The sequence below is a fragment of the Epinephelus fuscoguttatus genome, linkage group LG15, assembly GCF_011397635.1.
Source record: "Epinephelus fuscoguttatus linkage group LG15, E.fuscoguttatus.final_Chr_v1".
Taxonomy (NCBI): Eukaryota; Metazoa; Chordata; class Actinopteri; order Perciformes; family Serranidae; genus Epinephelus; species Epinephelus fuscoguttatus.
The window spans coordinates 42,483,208-42,507,348 of record NC_064766.1 but is presented as its reverse complement, the minus strand read 5'-3'; the positions used below and the strand labels follow the sequence as shown (position 1 = coordinate 42,507,348).

General features: G+C 47.4%; 1 protein-coding gene across 2 annotated transcripts in view; it reads right to left on the bottom strand.

The window, feature by feature from the left end:
• Positions 1–5,824: 5,824 nt before the first annotated feature.
• The window catches only part of asap1a (ArfGAP with SH3 domain, ankyrin repeat and PH domain 1a), a 43,820-nt gene continuing 25,503 nt past the window's right edge, over positions 5,825–24,141 (bottom strand). For both annotated transcript variants that reach the window (XM_049599272.1, XM_049599271.1), the window contains 8 exons: positions 22,224–22,331; positions 21,902–22,139; positions 21,554–21,715; positions 21,401–21,476; positions 21,246–21,310; positions 13,481–13,938; positions 13,277–13,399; positions 5,825–13,129 (listed from right to left, as the gene is read on the bottom strand). In XM_049599272.1, coding sequence (XP_049455229.1) covers positions 13,055–13,129; positions 13,277–13,399; positions 13,481–13,938; positions 21,246–21,310; positions 21,401–21,476; positions 21,554–21,715; positions 21,902–22,139; positions 22,224–22,331 — 1,305 coding nt within the window. In that variant the 3' untranslated portion in view covers positions 5,825–13,054. The remainder of the gene's footprint in view (positions 13,130–13,276; positions 13,400–13,480; positions 13,939–21,245; positions 21,311–21,400; positions 21,477–21,553; positions 21,716–21,901; positions 22,140–22,223; positions 22,332–24,141) is intronic.

Below are 24,141 nucleotides of genomic sequence, written 5' to 3'. Positions count from 1 at the left end.
CGCGGTGCTAATCAGCGGCTCGGAGGCGGCGGTGTAACCTGCATGCTGCAGGACAGCAGCCCGCATCCACATGGCATCCTGCCCGCTGAGAACACACCGTCTGCCGGGTGTGATCTGCCACAGTCACCGGTCCCCTCCCACACTGGGCCGTGAAGTCAATCACCGATCAATCAATGCGTCACACAGCCAATATAGCCAGCTGTTCGATACACCTGTCCTCCTCCTCCTCCTCCTCCTCCGGGGAACTGTCCACAGGTGTGTGTGTGTGTGTGTGTGTGTGTGTGTGAGGGGGTAAAAAAATAAAAAAAATCAAACACTTTCAACAGACTGTAAGTGACTTTATTTTTACTTTATTATTAAGTTTGTCACATTAATGTAATAAATCATCACTTAATCAATCAAACTGGCAGGACCCCAGTGTGTGTGTGTGTGTGTGTGTGTGTGTGTGTGTGTGTGTGTGTGTGTGTCCTGGATGTTTTACCGCCCCCTGCTGGTCAGGATGATCAACAAATCAAACTGTTGGTCAGTAACAAGTTCACTGACTCCCCCAAACAATCATCCCTTAAAATCCCCTTGATGGACCCTGTCTTAATGACATCTGAACATAAATCAAGATCCTTAATTTATCCTTTAATTTGAAATACTATTACTAAACACATGAAATAGTCTTCAAGGGCCTTGTGACTTTCACCACTAGAATACCTTATTTTTAAAAGCCCTTAATGAACACATGGATAGGTTTTAAGGACTTCGTGAATTTCTCATTAAAACACTTTGATTTTTAAAAGCCCTTAATTAATACATTAGGTGGATTTTAAGGGCTGGATGACTTTCCCCATAAAACACTTTATTTGTAAAAGCCCTTTATAAACACATGACTTAAAATTTGAGGGATTCAAAACTTTACCCTTAAAACACCTTAATTTAAAATACCCTCACGAAACACATGACATCGATTTTAAGAGCCCCGTGACTTTCACCACTAAACATGTTAATGTAAGAAGCCCTTAATGAACACATGAAGTAGATTTTAAGGGCTTCATGACTTTTTACCTGCATGTGAAATGTCTGACAAATCCATAGCCCGTTTTAAACAGGAATTGTGCAAATTTGCAGGAAAGCCCAGGCAGTCTTCTTTCAGCCTGCGCCCGACCCAGGAGAACCACGAGGCCGTCTCCTGTGTGGCTGTTGAGATGGAGCCATTGGCAGCTCATCTTGGGGGCTGCGACCAAGACCAAAAAGCTGTCTTGGAACGGTACAACTTTCCGGGTGTTTCAAGATCTTCCAGCTGACATCCAACAAAGGCGCACCGAGTATGCGGACATGAAGAAGAAGTTGCTACAGCCTGCTGTTCCCTGCAAGACTTACTGTGACCGTGGGTGAAGAATATATTCATGCAGCACCTGATGAAGCTGACCAGGACCTGAGAGCTCACCTTCCGTCTGTGTTTGGATAAGGATCAATGACTGTCACAGCAGTAGGCGAGAGCCAGGTGAGACAGGACCTGGCCAATCACTGACTGCGGGACGCTTTGAGTGACTTGACGCCTGCTCCCGTTGGTTCATGGATAGAGGAGGGACAATGTTCTTCCTCCTGTTTTTTGTTTTGTTTTCAGCCTACTGGCATTTCTGTGTGTGTGTGTTCGTCATCCGTTGTCATCTCCCTGGAGCTGCAGAGTGGGCTGATGCTGGAAATGATGTGTTTAAGTTTATTTCCTTTATTAATCCCCCTGAGGGGAAATTCAATGTTTTCACTCTTGCTTGTCAGTTACACACAGGTCCGAAAGACACAAACAGGACCTATACATGCACAAAGTGGAGAGATGTCAGAGTGAGGGGGCTGCCCTTTGGTCAGGCGCCCAGAGCGGCTGGGGGGTTCAGTGCCTTGCTCAAGGGCACCTCGACAGTGTCCAGGAGGTGAACTGGCACCTCTCCAGCCACCAGTCCACACTCCATATTTTGGTCTGGACGGGGACTCGAACAGGCGAACAGCTAACCTTTACGCAGACGATATTTATTGTCTAGACCTGCTCACTCTGTGCCCCCTTTGCTTAAACTTATTTTGGCATGTTTCTGGGTACAACTGAGAGCGAGGCCATCTCTTTAAATCATCTCACACACCCTGGTCAATGGAGCTCTACTCCTGTTGTGTGGAGGTCAGAAGGTATGCGATATCTTGGTGTTAACGTCACATTTCCAATTGACAGAGTTTTTCAGTTGAATGGCCCCAAATGATTAAAAACTGTGCTGGATGATTTGAATAGATGGACAAACGTACCATTGTCACTGTGGGGGAGGGCAGAGGTGCTCACAATGAGATTAGCTTTTCTTTTTTCTGCTATTCCTTTAGAAATCCCTCAGAAAAGTTTCAAAGAGATTAATACAGTATTTTCTTTGCTCCTGTGGAAAGATATAAAACCTAGAATTGGTTTAAAAAACATGTCTGTCCCTAGGACGAAGGGTGGATTAGGGATACCAGACGTGTCCACAAATTATTTAGCATATGGTGTATACCTGATGTCCTGGGCATTTAAGAAAGATCAAGCGGATGAGGGTAGCTGGAGATGGCTGGAGCAGAAGATTGTATCTGAAAACTGTAAAAATGTCTCCTGAGCTTCTTTTTGGTATCACCCTAAATCTGACAAGTGTATTTGTGCTTCCCTCTTGCTACTAGCTGCTCGCTAATTCCTGCTATCAGCTGTTTCCTGTTTATCCACCGCCTGTGGCTCATACGTGCAGTGCCATCAACAGCTCCTCCCACAAGTCATCAACAGCCCCTCCCACAAGTCAATATGCCGAGGCTTTTCAAAATCCCGGGTAAATGTGAAAAGTTCCTGCGGTGGAAAAGGGGTTATTGACTTCAGAACACAGTTTTGATTAAAACACAAATTATAACCAAATACTTTTTTTCCATGATGCATCTTTCACATGATGGCACTGCAGTGAGTCGAGTACTGATTGGACAGCGGACCGACCACAGAGAGGACGACAGGCTGGGAGTTTCATGCAGTGTGCTGCTCCAGCTCAGTCCCAGCTCAGTCCCAGCTCAGTTCCAACTCAGTCCCAACTCAGTCCCAGCTCAGTCCCAGCTCAGTCCCAACTCAGTCCCAGCTCAGTCCCAACTCAGTCCCGGCTCAGTCCCAACTCAGTCCCAGCTCAGTCCCAACTCAGTCTCAACTCAGTCCCGGCTCAGTCCCAACTCAGTCCCAGCTCAGTCCCAACTCAGTCCCGGCTCAGTCCCGGCTCAGTCCCAGCTCAGTCCCAACTCAGTCCCGGCTCAGTCCCAGCTCAGTCCCAACTCAGTCCCAACTCAGTCCCAGCTCAGTCCCAGCTCAGTCCCGGCTCAGTCCCGGCTCAGCCCCGGCTCAGTCCCGGCTCAGTCTCAGCTCAGTCCCAACTCAGTCCCGGCTCAGTCCCAACTCAGTCCCGGCTCAGTCCCAACTCAGTCCCAGCTCAGTCTCAGCTCAGTCCCAACTCAGTCCCAACTCAGTCCCAGCTCAGTCCCAGCTCAGTCCCAGCTCAGTCCCAGCTCAGTCCTAACTCAGTCCTAACTCAGTCCCAGTTCAGTCCCAACTCAGTCCCGGCTCAGCCCCGGCTCAGTCCCAGCTCAGTCCCAGCTCAGTCCCAACTCAGTCCCAACTCAGTCCCAGCTCAGTCCCGGCTCAGTCCCGGCTCAGTCCCAACTCAGTCCCAACTCAGTCCCAGCTCAGTCCCAACTCAGTCCCAGCTCAGTCTCAGCTCAGTCCCAACTCAGTCCCAACTCAGTCCCAGCTCAGTCCCAACTCAGTCCCAACTCAGTCCCAGCTCAGTCCCAGCTCAGTCCCAGCTCAGTCCCAACTCAGTCCCAGCTCAGTCTCAGCTCAGTCCCAACTCAGTCCCAGCTCAGTCCCAGCTCAGTCCCAACTCAGTCCCAACTCAGTCCCAGCTCAGTCCCAGCTCAGTCCCAGCTCAGTCCCAACTCAGTCCTAACTCAGTCCCAGCTCAGTCCCAGTTCAGTCCCAACTCAGTCCCAGCTCAGTCCTAACTCAGTCCCAGCTCAGTCCCAGTTCAGTCCCAACTCAGTCCCGGCTCAGCCCCGGCTCAGTCCCAGCTCAGTCCCAACTCAGTCCCAACTCAGTCCCAGCTCAGTCCCAGCTCAGTCCCAGCTCAGTCCCAGCTCAGTCCCAGCTCAGTCCCAACTCAGTCCCAACTCAGTCCCAGCTCAGTCCCAGCTCAGTCCCGGCTCAGTCTCAGCTCAGTCCCAACTCAGTCCCAGCTCAGTCCCAACTCAGTCCCAACTCAGTCCCGGCTCAGTCCCAACTCAGTCCCAGCTCAGTCCCAACTCAGTCCCGGCTCAGTCCCAGCTCAGTCCCAGCTCAGTCCCAACTCAGTCCCAGCTCAGTCCCAACTCAGTCCCGGCTCAGCCCCGGCTCAGTCCCAGCTCAGTCCCAACTCAGTCCCGGCTCAGTCCCAGCTTAGTCCCAACTCAGTCCCGGCTCAGTCCCAGCTCAGTCCCAACTCAGTCCCAGCTCAGTCCCAACTCAGTCCCGGCTCAGTCCCAACTCAGTCCCAACTCAGTCCCAGCTCAGTCCCAACTCAGTCCCAGCTCAGTCCCAGCTCAGTCCCAACTCAGTCCCAGCTCAGTCCCAGCTCAGTCCCAACTCAGTCCCGGCTCAGCCCCGGCTCAGCCCCGGCTCAGTCCCGGCTCAGTCCCAACTCAGTCCCAGCTCAGTCCCAGCTCAGTCCCAGCTCAGTCCCAACTCAGTCCCAGCTCAGTCCCAGTTCAGTCCCAACTCAGTCCCAGCTCAGTCCCAACTCAGTCCCAACTCAGTCCCGGCTCAGTCCCAACTCAGTCCCAGCTCAGTCCCAGCTCAGTCCCAACTCAGTACCAACTCAGTCCCGGCTCAGTCCCAACTCAGTCCCAGCTCAGTCCCAACTCAGTCCCGGCTCAGTCCCGGCTCAGTCCCAACTCAGTCCCAGCTCAGTCTCAGCTCAGTCCCAACTCAGTCCCAGCTCAGTCCCAACTCAGTCCCAACTCAGTCCCGGCTCAGTCCCAACTCAGTCCCAGCTCAGTCCCAACTCAGTCCCAGCTCAGTCCCAACTCAGTCCCAACTCAGTCCCGGCTCAGTCCCAACTCAGTCCCAGCTCAGTCCCAACTCAGTCCCGGCTCAGTCCCAGCTCAGTCCCAACTCAGTCCCAGCTCAGTCCCAACTCAGTCCCGGCTCAGTCCCAACTCAGTCCCAACTCAGTCCCAGCTCAGTCCCAACTCAGTCCCAGCTCAGTCCCAGCTCAGTCCCAGCTCAGTCCCAGTTCAGTCCCAACTCAGTCCCGGCTCAGCCCCGGCTCAGCCCCGGCTCAGTCCCGGCTCAGTCCCGGCTCAGTCCCAACTCAGTCCCAACTCAGTCCCGGCTCAGTCCCAACTCAGTCCCAGCTCAGTCCCAGCTCAGTCCCAACTCAGTACCAACTCAGTCCCGGCTCAGTCCCAACTCAGTCCCAGCTCAGTCCCAGCTCAGTCCCAACTCAGTCCCAGCTCAGTCCCAACTCAGTCCCAACTCAGTCCCAGCTCAGTCCCAGCTCAGTCCCAGCTCAGTCCCAACTCAGTCCCAACTCAGTCCCGGCTCAGTCCCAGCTCAGTCCCAACTCAGTCCCAGCTCAGTCCCAACTCAGTCCCAACTCAGTCCCAGCTCAGTCTCAGCTCAGTCCCAACTCAGTCCCGGCTCAGTCCCAGCTCAGTCCCAGCTCAGTCCCAGCTCAGTCCCAACTCAGTCCCGGCTCAGTCCCAGCTCAGTCCCAACTCAGTCCCAGCTCAGTCCCAACTCAGTCCCAGCTCAGTCCCAACTCAGTCCCAACTCAGTCCCGGCTCAGTCCCAACTCAGTCCCAACTCAGTCCCGGCTCAGTCCCAGCTCAGTCCCAACTCAGTCCCGGCAGCAGAGCAGTGTTGCAGGAACAGACTGATGAGTTTTCCTTCAGGTCATATTTCACATAAAACAACATAAACAAACATCTTCAGTCAAAAGACCTTTTATTGAAATCAGTTTAATTCTCCTTCAGACACAAACTGTGAATAAATAAAGGTTAAACTCTTAACGACCAGATCATTAACTCATTATGGAAAAACATAACACAAGTATGAGAGGCAACAACAATTTTATTTATTTATTCTGACATGAACCTGACCGAGACATTAAGGTCATAATAATGTTTTCTGTTTTCTTTGGTGATAAGTTTAACTGACAGTGAAGTTACATGCTAGGCTAACTGTTCCCTTCTGTCTCCAGTCTTTGTGCTAAGCTAGGCTAACCAGAATGTCTCTTTATCTGGCATCAAAAAATAATAAAATCATGTGACAACAGAAGACACTCCCTGATTTTATTACTCCATCAAAACACAGAACAACAATCCCTTAGTCATGCCTTAAATAACCCCTTTAAAAAAAAACTTAAAATTGAACCATGCCTTTAATTCATAAAAACTAAACCCACTAAAAAAATGTAACTTAAAAAGCACTTAATAAAGGAGATTTCAAGAAGAACATGACTTTAATTTCCAGGTTATTAAGAGGGGTTTTTTTTATTATTATTTAAAGGGTAAAAACTGTTTTTCAGAGTAACATTACAGGGACCCTGAAATTTGGGGATAATTCATGGAAAACTAATGGATCATATTTCATTTAATGGTTTAAATTAAGGGTTTAAGATTGCTTGATAAATTAAGTTATTTTAATGTATAAATTAATGAACTTCTTTCATGTTGTTTAATCAATTGAAAGGGAGTTTAACCCTTAAAATACCTTAATATATCCATTAATGAATCACTTTAAAATACATATGTTAATTATATTGTTACAATTAATTGATGGGAGTAATGAGAGGATTCAGTCTGAATGTCTCAGTGAGTCTGGAGGAGGTTTGGTGAACTGAGGATGCTGTGTCTCTAGTGAGTTTATCTTTATTAAAATAAAAAGGTTAAAAAAAATCAGTGGTGAATTTACTGCAGTTTAACTAAAACGTCTTAAGGACAGATTTTTAATCCTCTGAACACAAACTGATCCTGACTGGTTTTGTTCTGACAGCTGTGGTGTCCCTCAGGGCTCAATCCTGGGTCCTCCATCTGTTACAGCTACATCTCACCCCTGGGTCTCCTTATTGGTTTACACCTGAAGCTTTCTGATGGCATGACTCTTACAGCAATGCTCTCTGGGAGTCGTATTCGACTTCTCCTCTTGAGTTGTTCAGACTGAAATCAGAGTGAGACTATGCTGAGAGGAAACAGGATAAATCACGACAGAAACAGGTGTAAACAGGTGTGCAGTATGTACAGGTACAGGTGTGTGTTTTATACACGTAGGTACAGTAAATACAGTTAGAGTGTATCTGACATGGAACTATTTTGAATCTGAGTCAGGAGGTGAGGGGTCGTTCCCTCTTATTTATTACTTTAGGAGGAGGAGGACTTATAGAGTTTGTGAATCAGAGGAGAAAATGGTGGAAACACAGAGAGGTCAGGAAAATATTCTCCAAACGTGGTGGACAGAGGAAATGAAATGCTACAGATTAGATTATGTCATCAGGGAGACGCACACATTTCCCACCCAATGAAACAACACTATAACACTGGAAATAAAATCATGACATCACTGAGAAAAACTGTAAAAACACATCAGTAATGAGTTGAGTCTGTCTCAACCTTCATCAGCAGTGATCACGACTGAAGCCCCGCCTCCTCCCAGCTGTTCATAGTTTCTGTCTCCACAGTGAAAGTTGTGGATGGTCCCAACAGAAGCGTTCCTTAGCGTCCCCATGTTTGGTCCCCCCTCTGTTGGGGTACCTAGCACACAGATCTGGTACTAAAAGGTGGAGCTAGAAACCCTGCAGTCTGATTGGTCAGTAGAGGACGCTCACTCTGGTTTTATGTAACCTCTGTTCATACATCAGTAAACTACAACTATAAAATGAAAGAGAAAAAAATAACTTCATTCACTGGGCCGACTGCCGGCAACTTTTAAGGTGGAACGTTAACTTGTAATGTTACTCAATGCATGAGTTGATGACGTGAATCCATCAGCACACCTTAAATTTCACTGTGACAACTTTGACCATCACTTTAGTTTTTATATGACACACACTTTTAGTAATGACTTTAAAAATATAGATTCATTTGGAGCGGATTATATGAAGGTCATATATTCTAATCCTCACTTCCTGTGGGCTACAGCAACACTAAACCCCTGAGCTTGCCTGAGAAGGACTAAATGCACAAAGCTGCTATTTTGAAATATCCCATGGAGAGAGACTCTCACTGCAGCCTGTTCTATTTTGTTGTGAAAATGTGGGCGTGCAGCCTCGTTCTGTGGACGATAAACCAGGTGCAGACTTCCATCTGTGTCACCGCTGATGAGGAAATACAGCGAGTGCTGGACGGAGCAGTGAGTGACAACAACCCCGCCCACATTTAAGAGGACTGTCTGAACACACCCAGGGTCTAGGTACCATGTCTGAAGGCTTACTGCTGGTTCCACAGGTGCTGGACTGAAAGGGTTTGGTGGAGACGGGGCTTAACAGTAACAACACCTTCAGTCTCATATTGTGATGCAGTTCATCTCATGTCCACTGGGTGTCCTCACACCTTACAGGCTCACAGAGGGGCGTGTCTCTGACAACCAATCACATCACACCTAACAACAGGGTCGACCACACCTCCTCACTGAGGTCACAGTTTCTGTCCCTTCATCACTCAAACTTTCTCTGAAAACATTCCTGAATCATCCTAACCTCTGACCCCTGACTGATTCTCAGGACGTTTGTGAATACGGCTCCAGATTTTTATGAAACTTGGTGGAAGGATGAAACCAACCAAGGAAGAACACAGAACATTCAGGAGTTAATGTGAATCACAGGGTGGACGTCTTCTTCTTCTTCTTCTTCTTCTTCTTCTTCTTCTTCTTCTTCTTCTTCCTGCTGTTTAAGTGTAAAAGATTCAGGAGGAAACACGAGAGTTGGACAGAGAGGGAGGCTGAAACAAACATCGCTCTCATTAAACGTCACACCAGGATCATGAAACGTGTGTGTTTAAGAACAGTGACCCTGAATCTACTCTGACGGACAATCGTCCCTTTTTGTTCCACACATCTGGACTGACATATTTCCAAAACATTTCCACAGTATTTTACTCTGTTACTGTGACTTTGTGTCATCATCAGGCCTGAGCAGCAATGACAGGGAGCAGTAACGAGGCTCTGACTCTGGTTCGCTGACACAGATCACACACAGTAGAAACACAGTGATAAGGTTATCTGGCCCGGATACGTGCCCACACTGGCGCTCTGTTGTCTTGATGCTTTTTCCCTTTAACACAGCTGACTGGAGCCCCGCCCCTCAACCTGACCAGAGAGTTCACATCCTGCTCAGCGACAGTTGGCCTTGTTTTTTTTAAAGATTTTTTTTTGTTTTTTGACTGTTCAGCCTTTATGTGATGGGACAGTATCAGCGTGATGGGGCAGAGACAGATGGGATGACACGCAGCAAAGAGCCGTGAGTCGAAATCGACCCTGCTGCCACTGCAGCAAGCACAAGGCCTTTCTCCATGCTCTCACAGGTGAGCCTCACAGCGCCTCACAGTCGTCCTCTCCTGAGTCGGGTTTTTAATTTGTTGTTCAGAAGCCATTCATTATTAACCACGCACTTCTGTATTACATCGGCCCCTGGAATGACATCACAGTAGCTGTCTTCCCCTCCCTCTCTCCCTCTCTCTCTCTCTCTCTCTCTCTCTCTGGCTCTACAATAAATACAATTAACTGATTCCTGGCTGGGTAGGTGCAGTGTTATCCCAACGTTCCCCTTCTGACCATAAACTTCAGCCATGTGCATTCTTTTCCCGAAAACTCTCATCTGCAGAAATGACCTACGACATTGGAAACCGTGAACTCCTGGCAGTCAAGTTAGCCTTAGAGGAATGGCATCACTGGCTAGAAGGTGCTGCTCACTCCTTCATAGTCTGGACGGATCACAAGAACTGTCTCAACTCCCGACAAGCAAGGTGGGCTCTGTTTTTTGGTCGGTTCAATTTCTCACTCACTTATCGCCCTGGATCTAGAAACGTCAAGCCAGACGCCCTTTCCCGCCAGTTCACTGCTGACAGCTGCAGTTCTAAGCCAGACCCCATCCTGCCATCCACATGCATTGTTGCCGCTGTTGCTTAGGAGACTGAATCACATGTTCGTCAAGCTCAGCAGAATCAACCTGATCCAGGTAACGGTCCCATTAATGCCTTGTTTGTTCCTGATTCTGTACACTCTGCTGTTCTCCAGTGGACCCATTCCACCCATCTGACCTGCCACCCTGGTGTTAATCGGACACTTGCCTTCCTGCGTCGCAGCTTCTGGTGGCCATCCTTGGAGAGGGATGTTCCAGAGTTTGTCTCTGCCTGCTCGGTCTGTGCCCAAAACAAGACCTCAACTAAACCCGCCGCCGGCTTGCCATACCCAAGCTCCCCTCCTCCAGGGAGACTGCTGACCTCATGGTTACTCATGTGTTTCGTCTGCATGACATCCCTTCTGACATCGTCTCTGAGGACCTCAGTTCACCTCCCAGGTATGGAAAGCTTTCTGTTCTGCCCTTGACACTAATGTCAGCCTTTCCTCAGCCTTTCCCACAGTCTAACGGCCAGACTGAGCGGGCCAACCAAGAGATGGAAACAGCTCTACGTTGTGTGACTTCCACCAGCCCATCCTCCTGGAGTGCACAACTGGCTTGGGTGGAATACGCCCACAACACCCTGGTCAACGCTTCCTCTGGTATGTCACCTTTTGAATGCACACTCGGTTACCAACCCCCGCAATTCCCATCTCAGGAAGCAGAGGTTGCAGTACCTTCAATCCCAAGGCTAGGGCTGCTCTTCTCCGTGCTTCCACCAGGTCCCAGATTCAAGCCAACTGTCATCCTGCCCCCACTCCAGTATATGCCCCTGGCCAAAAGGTATGGCTTTCTTCCAAGGATCTCCCCCTGAAAGTTGACTCAAAGAAACTTGCCCCTCGGTTCATTGGTCCTTTTGAAATTGAGTGTCATTAATCCCCCTGCTGTACGCCTAAAACTGCCAACCTCTCTCAGGATTCACCCCACCTTCCATGTTTCCCTCATTAAGCCTGTCCGCTGCAGCCCTTTGTCCCCTCCTGTTGCAGTGCCTCCACCACCCCGGATGATCGACAACCATCTGGCTTATACAGTTCGACGGCTGTTGGATGTGCGCCACGGGGGGCCGTGGTTTACAGTATTTAGTGGATTGGGAAAGAAAAGGACCCGAGGAGCGCTGCTGGGTGCCCCATAAATAGATTCTGGACCCCTCCCTCGTATGGGAGTTCCATGCCACCCACCCTGACAAGCCTGGTCGGACGCCAGGTGGCGCCCATAGAGGGGGGGGTACTGTTACATCGGCCCCTGGAATGACGTCACAGTAGCCGTCTTCCTCCCCCTCCTCTCTCTCTCTCTCTCTCTCTCTCTCTCTGTGTCTGCAGGTATGCCGGAGTCAGGGCGGAGCCACCAGGTGCACCTCATTGCCATAATCAAGACCTCTTCTTATACTCAGCTCTGCCATCTCCACTCGCCAGATTGTAATCTCTACATAGTTAGTGTTACGCTCAAGCCTTGAATTTGTGCTCTGTTTTTTGGAAGTTTTTCCCGTGACTAATTTTTGCTCCTGTGTATCTTCAGTCTCATGCTCTCCCTCAACTCCTCTGGATCCGCTCCCCAACCTGCTGCCCTACCTCCAACCCCTGTATCCCTGGCTCTACAATAAATACAGTTAACTGATTCCTGGCTCCCGCTCGTGTCTGCATTTGGGTTCACTTGCTATTGCCCCTAACACCTCTGTCTGTGGAGACGTACACTGAATGCTCGCTACCTTTACCCGCACATTAGTCTCTCCCGACATGACGCCTCCTATTGATGGCGAGTCTGTTTTGTGAATGACCTTCAGTTTCTGATGCCAACAGATGAAGCCAGTTGGCTGTTTGACACAGGTAAACAGGAAACAGTCAGACTGCATCAGTCCAGCCACTCAGGTTCATGATCTGTGGACATCCACACACAGGAAGTGCTCCTGCTTAGCTGTGAGGAGGATGAGGACGTCGCTGCCATTTCCTCTGCATGAGGTGAGACAGGACGACACGTTCTCATCCCAACTCATCAATTACCGACTCCTTGTCATTGGACCTGCACGGCTCTGTTACAGACGTCCAGGGACAGTGTTTCAGTTTGTTACATCATCGTGTTTTGTTTGTTTTTTTTCAAAATAAACTTCTGTTTTCACAGGAAGTGCTCAGTTTGTGCTCATTACATGCCAACAGCCTTTTCAAAATAAAGTTACAGCGTCTATGAAACACCTCAAATTTACTTTTATTTCCTTCAGTTCAGGAAAAAAAAATCACGCAGTTAGGTTTAAAAAAAACATCCTGGTTTGGTTTAAAATTCAAACGTGACACGAACAGCGGCGTCCAGGGTGAAGGTTCAGTGTCTATTGGTCTCGTCCACCTCCATCCCCGTCCTCTGATTACAGACTCACTCTTTATGTGACGGTTGCTGCTGGCAACATTACAAACTGACTGCATCTCAGGGTGAGGCGCCTCTTTGCGTCCGTGTCTGACGCCAGTGTCCACTGACAAAGCTCTGTTTTTTGACGAGTTGGGAGCCAGGACAAGCTGGACGGACACAAAGGACAGAGACAGACGTCAGATGGATGTTGTGCCTCTTTCCTTCAGTTGTGCTTCTGTGATTGGCTGGTGGTGAGACGAGCTGCTGTCCAATCAGAATCCTGCTCCCAGTGACCTCTGACCTTTTCCTACTCTGCAGATTGTTTTGCTACTGGCCCGCTTGGGTCTGCATGCTGGGTTGCTATGGTAACACTGTTGCTATGGTAAGACTGTCAGGCAGAATAATAGTCTATTTACATCCAGGTGCAGTTAGTTTGTTCCTGTTGGCATCACTGACCAACTGACTCCAGCCACTGTCACCTGTGTGACCTCTGTGTGTGGGCGGGGCTTGTGGCGGCGGTGGCGGCGGCCTCACACTTGTCTCTGTGGTTGTCAGTCAGAGAGGATGTAAACGAAGGACATGGGGAAGACGCCTTTTCTGTCCGGCTGTCCCTCGACGTGTCCGATCTGAGAACAACATTCACAGCAGGGAGTTAAGATCCTGAAGGTGGAGCATTAGTCCTCTCAGCTGGGCGGAGCAGCAGGTGGAGGAAAAGAACTCGGCGGGTTAGTTTAATGATGATGATGATGACGATGACGCTGAGCATTACTTACCCACCACTCCTGGTCCTCCTCTCCAGTGACAATGATGACTTCTCCCTCAGCAAAGGTCAGCTCATCGTCATTGTCAGCCTGACAGTCGTAGATGGTTTTCACCCGCCGGATTTTAGTCTTCACCTGGAGACACAGAGACATGAACCATGTGACGTGTCTGTTGGCCTCATCTTCGTCTTTATTGACTGAAGATGACGAACTCACAGAGTTGATTTTACGTGGCAGAGGGACGGGCGTCTCCACAGCCTCATCAGTATCTTCAGCTGCCGGCCGAGGTGATGCCTCCTCCTGCTGGCTCTCTGCTGCCACCACCAGCCTGGATCCCTGCATCTCCATAGCAACAGGGGAGGGGCAGGGCCTTTCGCTGAGTGGCGGTTTGGGTGGGAGGTCTTTGAAGAGGGGCTTTGGGGGGAGGTCAGATAGGTGAGGTTTGGGGGGGAGGTTGGATGATGGGGGTTTCTCAGCTAATGGGGCTCTCTGGGCGGAGTCTACCGGGGTGAGGGGGTGTTTAGGGGAGGCGTCAATGAAGGAAGGAGACTTCTGGGGGTCAGGCTGGGAGGAGAAGGAGGAGGAGGAGGAGGAGGGTTTGTGAAGGAGGTCAGGAGGCTGGCTGGGTTTGTCCACAGAGGGGAGGTGGATGGTGTCGATCTTCCTCAAAGCCACTGAAAACAAAGAATTACCAGAATGAGAGAAGTGAAAACAGGAAACGCATCATTGCCAGCTCAGGGGCTCATTTATGATTGGCTGCCACAAGAGCTTAGTTCAAATGAGCCGGTCTGAGGGCGGACAGCAGAGAGTTCAGAGCATTCCTGGTGCTTCTTAAAGTCAACTAAGGATTTTTAAACTACATCCTCTGAATCCAGCGAGGACCAAGTCCTTCGGTCAGAGGACGAAAAGGACACCTGAGCGGCCCGTCCGGTGCCGTCAGCACTGTTAAAGCACCACAGTCCTGTTCCCTGTTTTCTTCCCCTCAGCAGTTCCTGAACAAAGTGTTACGTCACAGTGAAATAAGCATGTTGATGTCAGGATAAACTGTGGTCAGTAATTAGCAAGATACTTTATTAGGTCGGCTAATGTTTCCTGCAGAGAGAATCATGAGTCAGCTGCCTCCGTCAAATTTTATCCCGCCTCCAGCTCTCAACAAAAATCTGACTCTAACAGGAAACAGTATTTTATCTGTGGATTTCTGTCATTTGTATTTGCGGTTAATAATAATAGTAGTAATAATGCCGATGTGGTGGCGCCGTAACATCATCAGCGCAGCACGGCAGGATAAGCACTCAGTTTTGGACCACAGCAAAATAGGAACGGCTCAGTGGACCAGTGAGCTGGAATTTATTAATGATGTAGTCAAAGTCTGCGTTTGTGAACGTGTCTCTATGCTCCTCTAAATGCATCTCAACACCGAGTCATACTGACACGACAACGTTTACACTGCTAAAATGTAAGGCAATAAAGTAGGTTGACTTGGAACCACTTGTTGAGACTTGAATTGAGAGGATTTGACTTGAAAGGACCCACTGTGCCAAGAAAGCACTGTTGACATTGAGAAGCACCTCGGAATATCAATCAGTCAATTTTATTTATAAAGCCCAATATCACAAATCACAATTTGCCTCACAGGGCTTTACAGCATACGACATCCCTCTGTCCTTATGACCCTCACAGCTGATCAGGAAAAACTCCCCAAAAAACCCTTTAACGGGGAAAAAACGGTAGAAACCTCAGGAAGAGCAACTGAGGAGGGATCCCTCTTCCAGGACGGACAGACGTGCAATAGATGTCGTACAGAACAGATCAGCATGATAAATTAACAGTAATCCACATGACACAATGAGACAGAGAGAGAGAGAGAGAGAGACAGCAGGAGAGAGTGTCAGAGTCACTCAGAAGAGTGATAGAGAAAGCTTCCACCACCTTCCCCAACAGCAGAGTGGTCATGTCAACCCTGCTGCCAAGGAAAGACTTCCACCCTGACACCATTCACAGGATCAACAGCAGTGTGTCCAGAGACTGTCCTGAGGCCCAACGTCCACCTGGCCCACCATCCCACCCTGGATATCAACTGCCTCTACGACCATGTCCATCTATTTAAACACACAGTCCCCATCTTCGTCCGGACACTGAAAGAAGTCGCTCTCAAAAGAGACCAATCCACACCCCGCAGAAGGAGCAGCTTGGCCCACAGCCCCCATGGACCAACAAGGCACCCCACTGGACCAACAAGGCACCCCAGTGGATCAACAAGGCACCCCACTGGACCAACAAGGCGCCCCACTGGATCAACAAGGCGCCCCACTGGACCAACAAGGCACCCCACTGGACCAACAAGGTTCCCCACTGGACCAACAAGGTTCCCCACTGGACCAACAAGGCGCCCCACTGGACCAACAAGGCACCCCAGTGGACCAACAAGGCACCCCAGTGGACCAACAAGGCACCCCACTGGACCAACAAGGTTCCCCACTGGACCAACAAGGCACCCCACTGGACCAACAAGGCACCCCACTGGACCAACAAGGTTCCCCACTGGACCAACAAGGCGCCCCACTGGACCAACAAGGCACCCCACTGGACCAACAAGGCGCCCCACTGGACCATCACCCAGACAACCGTTATGGAGACCAGATCATCCTCATCCACCTCCACACCATGCCCCCTCCCCAAACCAGACCAGAGCCACTCCTACCCTCATCCCAACCCCAGCAACAGGATCTACAACCTGGCCCACTGACCTATGCTCAGGCAACGACAAGAGCTACAGGTCCAACCGTCACCACCACCACCACCGCAGTCCCTGACCCCACCCACAAACCCCCACACAATGAGCTAAGAGACATCCAACAGATGCTCAGCCTGCTCTGCTCTCACCTAATAGGTCAGGTACCAGAGTAGACAACTCACAGAGCTTATTGCTTTTTTTTTATTTTACACAGTGAGAAGGAAAAAAAATATTTTTATGTTGATTAAAAGTGTAAATTATTACATATTAGTAGATTGACACCCATATGATTAATGTATTCTTAAATTAATTTCTTTTGAATTTCATTTATTTATTGACAAAGGATTTGGGAGTTTATCTCATTTTAACATTGAATATTGAGCACTAGTTTGAGTTTTCTTTCATTGTTGTTGTTATCTAAGTTAAATGGAATCTAAATCATTTGTTATTTCATGTTGGAATATACAGGGTCTGAGGTCCTCTGCTTTTGGCCTTAAAAGCAAGACCCCAGACTTCACCACAGAGTTAGGAGATGCAGATATATTTGTTTTACAAGAGACTTGGTGCAGAGGAGACATTTCCACTGGTTGTCCCACGGGCTACAGAGAGTTGGTGTTCCCATCCACCAAACTGAAAGGAATAAGCCAGGGCAGGGATTCAGGTGGAATGCTGATTTGGTACAAGGCAAACCTTGTGCACTCAATTGAATTCATAAAAAAAGGTGAATTTTCAATTTGGCTCAAAATTAAAAGAGAAATTGTTGCCACAGATAAAGATATATTCATGTGTGCAGTATATATCCCCCCATCAGAATCCCCTTATTATAATGAAAATATTTTCTCCATTCTTGAAGATGAGATCAGTCACTACCAGGCCCAGGGAAGCATACTGATCTGTGGAGACCTTAATGCCAGAACAGGTGTATTTTATTTATTTATTTATTTATTTATCAGGGACAATGTATATTAATGAACAATGAACTGTAAATATACCGGAATTAGCCAAAAGGCTAGTTTTCATCCGCAGTCCCTGGCCAGATCTGAGTTGGCAGCCTAAGTAATAAAAAAGTTAGAAGTTTAAAACAATAGCACTGCATGCAGTTTAAGATATAAGATAAAAATATAGTAACAAGTAAACATAGCAACACAAACATAAAAGCAGAGCAAGCCAAGACTCTACAAATAACAATTACAAAGCAGCCTAATTCACAAGAAACAAACATAGACTGTGACAAACAACAGCAAGACAGACATAAGCAAAAGAATAAGGCAGGCAGGCAGTTGTTAAAGAGCAGACAGAGGCAGCAGTTGAGTATTAATGTGTACAGGTTTGATTGTTGATGAGCCATAATTTCAACTGTTTTGTGAACAAATGGTATGAACTGAGTTCTCTGATGTGTACTGGTACTGTATTCCAGTCCTGCGACGGCTTAACTGAAAATGCTGAGTGGCTAAAGGCACTTTTCCTAATGGGTATGACACAGTGCTCCCCCTCCTCTTCAAACTTTCATCACACAGAGGTCAAGCAATAACTGGGCGACGAGAGGTGCAACCCGAGGAGAGTGTTATGTATGATCTTAAAAACAAGACAAAGGTTTGTGTACTTGATTGAATTGTCCCAGTTCAAAAGTTTGTACTTTGTTAAGATAAGGCAGTGGTGGTAGTTATTTGATCTGTGATCCAAAACTTTGAGCGTTTGTTTGTACAGTGCTTCGAGAGGTTTTAGTATGTGAGATGTGATAGTATCATTATGTTCATGTACAATTTGGCTGCGTTGGTGTTCATTGAGTTTCTGATAAAACAGAAGTTGGATAAGTTAAATTTGGCTCAATGACGGACTTTTTTAACATGGGATTTGAAAGACAGACGAGAATCGATCAGGATGCCCAGATATTTATATTCAGAGACAACTTGCATTTTTTTTCCCTGACAGCATTATGACTGGTTCTAAGGTGGTAGATGGATTTTTAGAGAAAAACATGCTGACAGTTTTAGTTGTGTTGAGTTGAAGGCATGATTGGTTTAGCCAGTTTGTGATGTGGTACAGTGCATTAGTGAGTTTTGCGGCAGCATGTTGTTTTGTGCTGCCATGGGCATAAATCACTGCATCATCAGCATATAGCTGGGTCTCCACGTCAGAGCACACAAAGGGCAAGTCATTTATATAGAGACTGAACAGAAGTGGTCCTAGTACAGACCCTTGTGGGACACCAGTGCAAGTTTGGTAGTTGGGACCTTTACACACTGGGTTCTGTTAAGTAGATATGATTCTGTCCACTTGAGGGCGTTGTAGAACCAGATTCTATTATTCCACAGGGAGACAGACATATACCTGGCCAAATCAGCATTCCTCTCCCTTCATATCCTTCACATCCCCACCGAAACAACTTTGACAAAACTGTCAACAAAAGCGGGCACCAACTACTGCAGCTCTGTCGAACACTGGGCTTGTACATGGTTAACGGTCGGCTTCGAGGGGACTCCTTTGGTCATTACACACACAGCTCTCCTCTTGGCAACAGCACAGTAGACTACAGCATAACAGACCTAGACCCCTTCTGTCTGAGAGCATTTACAGTCAGCCCCCTCACAACCTTATCTGACCATAGTAAAATTACACTCTACATTAGAAAGACAGTAACAGACCCTCACGCAGCGGAGCCCAGTAAACTGAACTATACAAAACAACCTTATAGATGGACAAACAATAGCAAAGACGACTACCAGAAAGCAATTACACATCAAACAATTCAAATTCAATTAGACCATTTTATCTGCACTTCATATTCCCACAGTAATGATGGCCTTAATCAAGCTGTACGGAATATTAACATCAGTGAATGAATGAATCAATTCAATTTTATTTATAAAGCCCAATATCACAAATCACAATTTGCCTCACAGGGCTTTACAGCATACGACATCCCTCTGTCCTTATGACCCTCACAGCTGATCAGGAAAAACTCCCCAAAAAACCCTTTAACGGGGAAAAAAACGGTAGAAACCTCAGGAAGAGCAACTGAGGAGGGATCCCTCTTCCAGGACGGACAGACGTGCAATAGATGTCGTACAGAACAGATCAGCATAATAAATTAACAGTAATCCACATGACACAATGAGACAGAGAGAGAGAGAGAGAGAGAGAGAGAGAGAGAGAGAGAGAGAGAGAGAGAGAGAGAGAGAGAGAGAGAGATGCAGGTAATGACAGTAGCTTACAGCAACATTAATGAAAGTAATAATATTATAGTTATAGTTCTGGCTACTGTGGTACAATATGTTGAAAGTATGTATTAATATGTGGCAGTATACATGTGTGACAATAGTCATATGTGTATAATAACAGTGGAAGTATGACTAATGACTAATGATGGCAGCAGCAGCAGCAGGAGGCATCTGGCAGGACCACGGCAGCAGCACAACCACACACGTCACGCTGTCCAGGCACCGCTGTGATATGAGTTAATCTGAGAGACAGTGGAGCACAAAGGCTCCGGAGAAGAAGCCGAGTTAGTGACATCCAGAATGGCCGAGTTAGCAAGATGCAGTAATAGAATACGAGAGAGAGAGAGAGAGAGAGAGAGAGAGAGAGAGAGAAGGAGAGAAGGTGCCCGGTGTATTATAGGGGGGTCCTCCGGCAGACTAGGCCTAAGTCAGCCTAACTAGGGGCTGGTACAGGGCAAGCCTGAGCCAGCCCTAACTATAAGCTTTATCAAAGAGGAAAGTCTTAAGTCTAGTCTTAAATGTGGAGACGGTGTCTGCCTCCCGGACCGTAACAGGAAGATGATTCCACAGGAGAGGAGCCTGATAGCTGAAGGCTCTGGCTCCTGATCTACTTTGGAGACTTTAGGGACCACGAGTAACCCTGCGTTCTCAGAGCGCAGTGTTCTGGTGGGATAATATGGCACTATGAGCTCTCTAAGATATGACCATTTAGAGCTTTATAAGTTAACAGTAGGATTTTAAATTCAATTCTGGATTTTAGAGTGAGCCAGTGCAGAGAAGCTAAAACAGGAGAAATATGATCTCGTTTCTTAGTTCCTGTTAGTACACGTGCTGCTGCATTCTGAATTAGCTGGAGAGTTTTTAAGGACTTACTAGAGCTACCTGATAATAGAGAGTTACAGTAATCCAGCCTAGAGGTAACAAAAGCGTGGACCAATTTTTCTGCATCTTTTCGGGTCAGGATAGGCCTAATTTTCACAATATTACGCAGATGAAAAAATGCAGTCCGTGAGGTTTGTTTTAAATGAGAATTAAAAGACAAATCTTGATCAAATGTTACTCCGAGGTTTCTTACAGTAGTGCTAGAGGCCAGAGCAATGCCATCTAGAGAAACTATGTCATCAGACAAAGAGTCTCTGAGTTGTTTGGGGCCAAGAACAATAACTTCAGTTTTGTCTGAATTTAACATCAGGAAATTGGTGCTCATCCAAGTTTTTATGTCTTTAAGGCAGTTATGGAGTTTACTTAATTGATTACTTTCTTCTGGCTTCATCGATAAATACAACTATCATCCGCATAACAATGGAAATTTATAGAGTGATTTCTAATGATGTTACCTAAAGGAAGCATATATAGAGTAAATAGGATTGGTCCGAGCACAGAACCTTGCGGAACTCCAAAACAAACTTTGGTACGTAAGGACGATTCATTATGAACGTGAACAAACTGAAAATGATCAGATAAATAAGATTTAAACCAGCTCAGTGCAGAACCTTTTAGGCCAATTAAGTGATCCAGTCTCTGTAGCAGGAGTACTACGCTTCTCACGGACAGTTACCCAGCCTCCCGGCTGAATGGGTGTTAACGGGGGACCGCTAGTGGAGGCTATGCTAAGTGGCTCCACGCCAGCTACAGGGGGCTGGCTAACAATCGCAGCTACCGAGTGATTTTCCATGGTGTGGAGCTGCACTTCTAATTCACTAAGCCTCGCCTCCAACACAGCAAATAAGCTACACTTGTTACAGTTACCACTGTCGCTAAAGGAGGCAGAGACATAACTGAGCATCTGGCACAACTAGCAAGAAAGAGCAGGAGAAGCCATCGCTAACTATTAAGATAGACCCTGAACATCAGACACTGAACATCAGACTCTGAGCAGGACCTACATTTAGCATGAGAACCAGCAGACGCAGAGACAGACTGTCCCTGTGATGGAAACAGGACTAAAGACCAGCAGCAACATCACACAGATACGACCTCTGCTGTGATATCAGGTGGCCGCTGATATAAACAGACATTGTCTCACCTTTCTGAGGTAGTTTGGGCAGAACTCTGGGTCCCAGTGTGGACTTGGTGTTACTGGAGGTGGTGCTGGAGAAGGTGAGGAGAGGTCAGAGGTCATCTTCACCATAGGACTTGTATCTGAGTGTATTCCACTCTGAGGATAGAAAGTATAAATACCTCTGCTGCTGCTGGATTCTCTCAAACTTGTTGGCAGGTGGTGTCCTGTTTCCCAGTGGGGGGGTCAGCTCACTTCCTGGTTGGACGCAATGTGCTCAGAGGTCAGAGGTCAGATGGGTTTTGGGTTGTGCTGTGCTACAGAGGCAGTCTTACCTTTACCTGCGACTCCCTGCAGGACTGGGCTGGGAGGGTCAGACAGGGCGCGCTTGTGTCCAGGTGGAGGGGGAGGGGGTCTCTTCTTCAGGGTGGAGCTTCCTCCTCCTCCACTGATGTGGGACGTGAGGGGCAGGGAGGTGGGCGGGCCGGTGACAGGGCCTGGGGGAGGAACCAACAGTACAGATAACATGACACTGAACGGTTCTTTGGTTCACAGTGACGAGGAGGACGTGCTCACTAACATCAAGGGATGCTGGAACACAAACCCAAAAAACATCAATGCCTCCTCCTCCCCTAATCTCTCCCCTGGCTCCTCCCCCCTTGTTTGAGACCACCTTGTCTTACCTCTGCCATGGCTCCTGGCAGCAGGTGAAGGTCCTGAGGTGTCAGGCCCTGGGGACGGAGGCGTGTCAGCGGAGGTGCTGTCGACGGGTTCGGCGAACGCCCCGTAGGAGAGACGCTGCTTGTCCCTGTGAAGAGGAACAAAGGAAGCTGGCAGAGAGAGCTTCTCCTGCGAGGACAGACTGGAGGACGGACAGAAACTCTGAGGACGGAGGGAGCGCTCCTTCTTCACTGGACTGGGCTGCAGGAGGAGGAGCACCAGAACATGAAGCAGGAGGTCATAAACAACAGACCATCAGTCATTCATCAGTTTGTTTGGTGTTACCTTATTGTCCAGTTCGTCGTCGCTCTCGTCCAGTTCGTCCAGTTGGAGGTTCCAGTCGTATTCAACGTGAACGTGAGGGTTAAACCTGCCGGACACCGCCTCCACCAGCTGGGAGACAGACAGGAAGTGTTCATCTTCCATTCAGTGACACAACAGCTTCATATCAGTGGCTCTAAAATACATCTTCACTGTTAGAATCTACAGCAGACTCCGCCCACTCCTTCACCAAGGTCTTTCTCTATTGGTAAAATCAGCCCCCTCCCAGAGTCACCAATTCAGTATCTGACCACATAGACGTATATACATAGACGTCGCATTGACTGCCGCTGCCTATTGGAGCCGACGTCCTCGCCGGCCGCCATCTTGGATGGGTCTCGCTTCGCCTCCACAGTGCATTCACTTCTATTGAAGAAGGATCTGTATGCACAAGTAAAATAGAATAACTCACTGAATTTTTAACTGATTTTCACGCGGTTTGGTTTGTTACAAACGGCACACATGTAGTTATGATACAGGATGCTTTCGTGCATTAAAAATACGGGATTTCATGCTTTAATACTTCCTGCAGATAGCAACAGCATGTTATTTAGGACACAACACAGTTATTTTATTCACCTCAACCCCAGAGTGGGATGGATATATATATATATATATACATATATATATATATATATATATATATGTATATATATATATTTATATATATATATATACATATATATATACATATATATGTATGTATATATATACACATATATACATACATACATACATACACATATATATACATACATACATACATATATATATACATATATATACATACATATATATATATATATATATATATATATATATATACAGTACAGGCCAAAAGTTTGGACACACCTTCTCATTCAATGCGTTTTCTTTATTTTCATAACTATTTACATTGTAGATTCTCACTGAAGGCATCAAAACTATGAATGAACACATGTGGAGTTATGTACTTAACAAAAAAGGTGAAATAACTGAAAACATGTTTTATATTCTAGTTTCTTCAAAATAGCCACCCTTTGCTCTGATTACTGCTTTGCACACTCTTGGCATTCTCTCCATGAGCTTCAAGAGGTAGTCACCTGAAATGGTTTCCACTTCACAGGTGTGCCTTATCAGGGTTAATTAGTGGAATTTCTTGCTTTATCAATGGGGTTGGGACCATCAGTTGTGTTGTGCAGAAGTCAGGTTAATACACAGCCGACAGCCCTATTGGACAACTGTTAAAATTCATATTATGGCAAGAACCAATCAGCTAACTAAAGAAAAACCAGTGGCCATCATTACTTTAAGAAATGAAGGTCAGTCAGTCCGAAAATTGCAAAAACTTTAAATGTGTCCCCAAGTGGAGTCGCAAAACCATCAAGCGCTACAACGAAACTGGCACACATGAGGACCGACCCAGGAAAGGAAGACCAAGAGTCACCTCTGCTTCTGAGGATAAGTTCATCCAAGTCACCAGCCTCAGAAATCGCAAGTTAACAGCAGCTCAGATCAGAGACCAGATGAATGCCACACAGAGTTCTAGCAGCAGACCCATCTCTAGAACAACTGTTAAGAGGAGACTGCTCGAATCAGGCCTTCATGGTCAAATAGCTGCTAGGAAACCACTGCTAAGGAGAGGCAACAAGCAGAAGAGATTTGTTTGGGCCAAGAAACACAAGGAATGGACATTAGACCAGTGGAAATCTGTGCTTTGGTCTGATGAGTCCAAATTTGAGATCTTTGGTTCCAACCGCCGTGTCTTTGTGAGACGCAGAAAAGGTGAACGGATGGATTCCACATGCCTGGTTCCCACTGTGAAGCATGGAGGAGGAGGTGTGATGGTGTGGGGGTGTTTTGCTGGTGACACTGTTGGGGATTTATTCAAAATTGAAGGCAC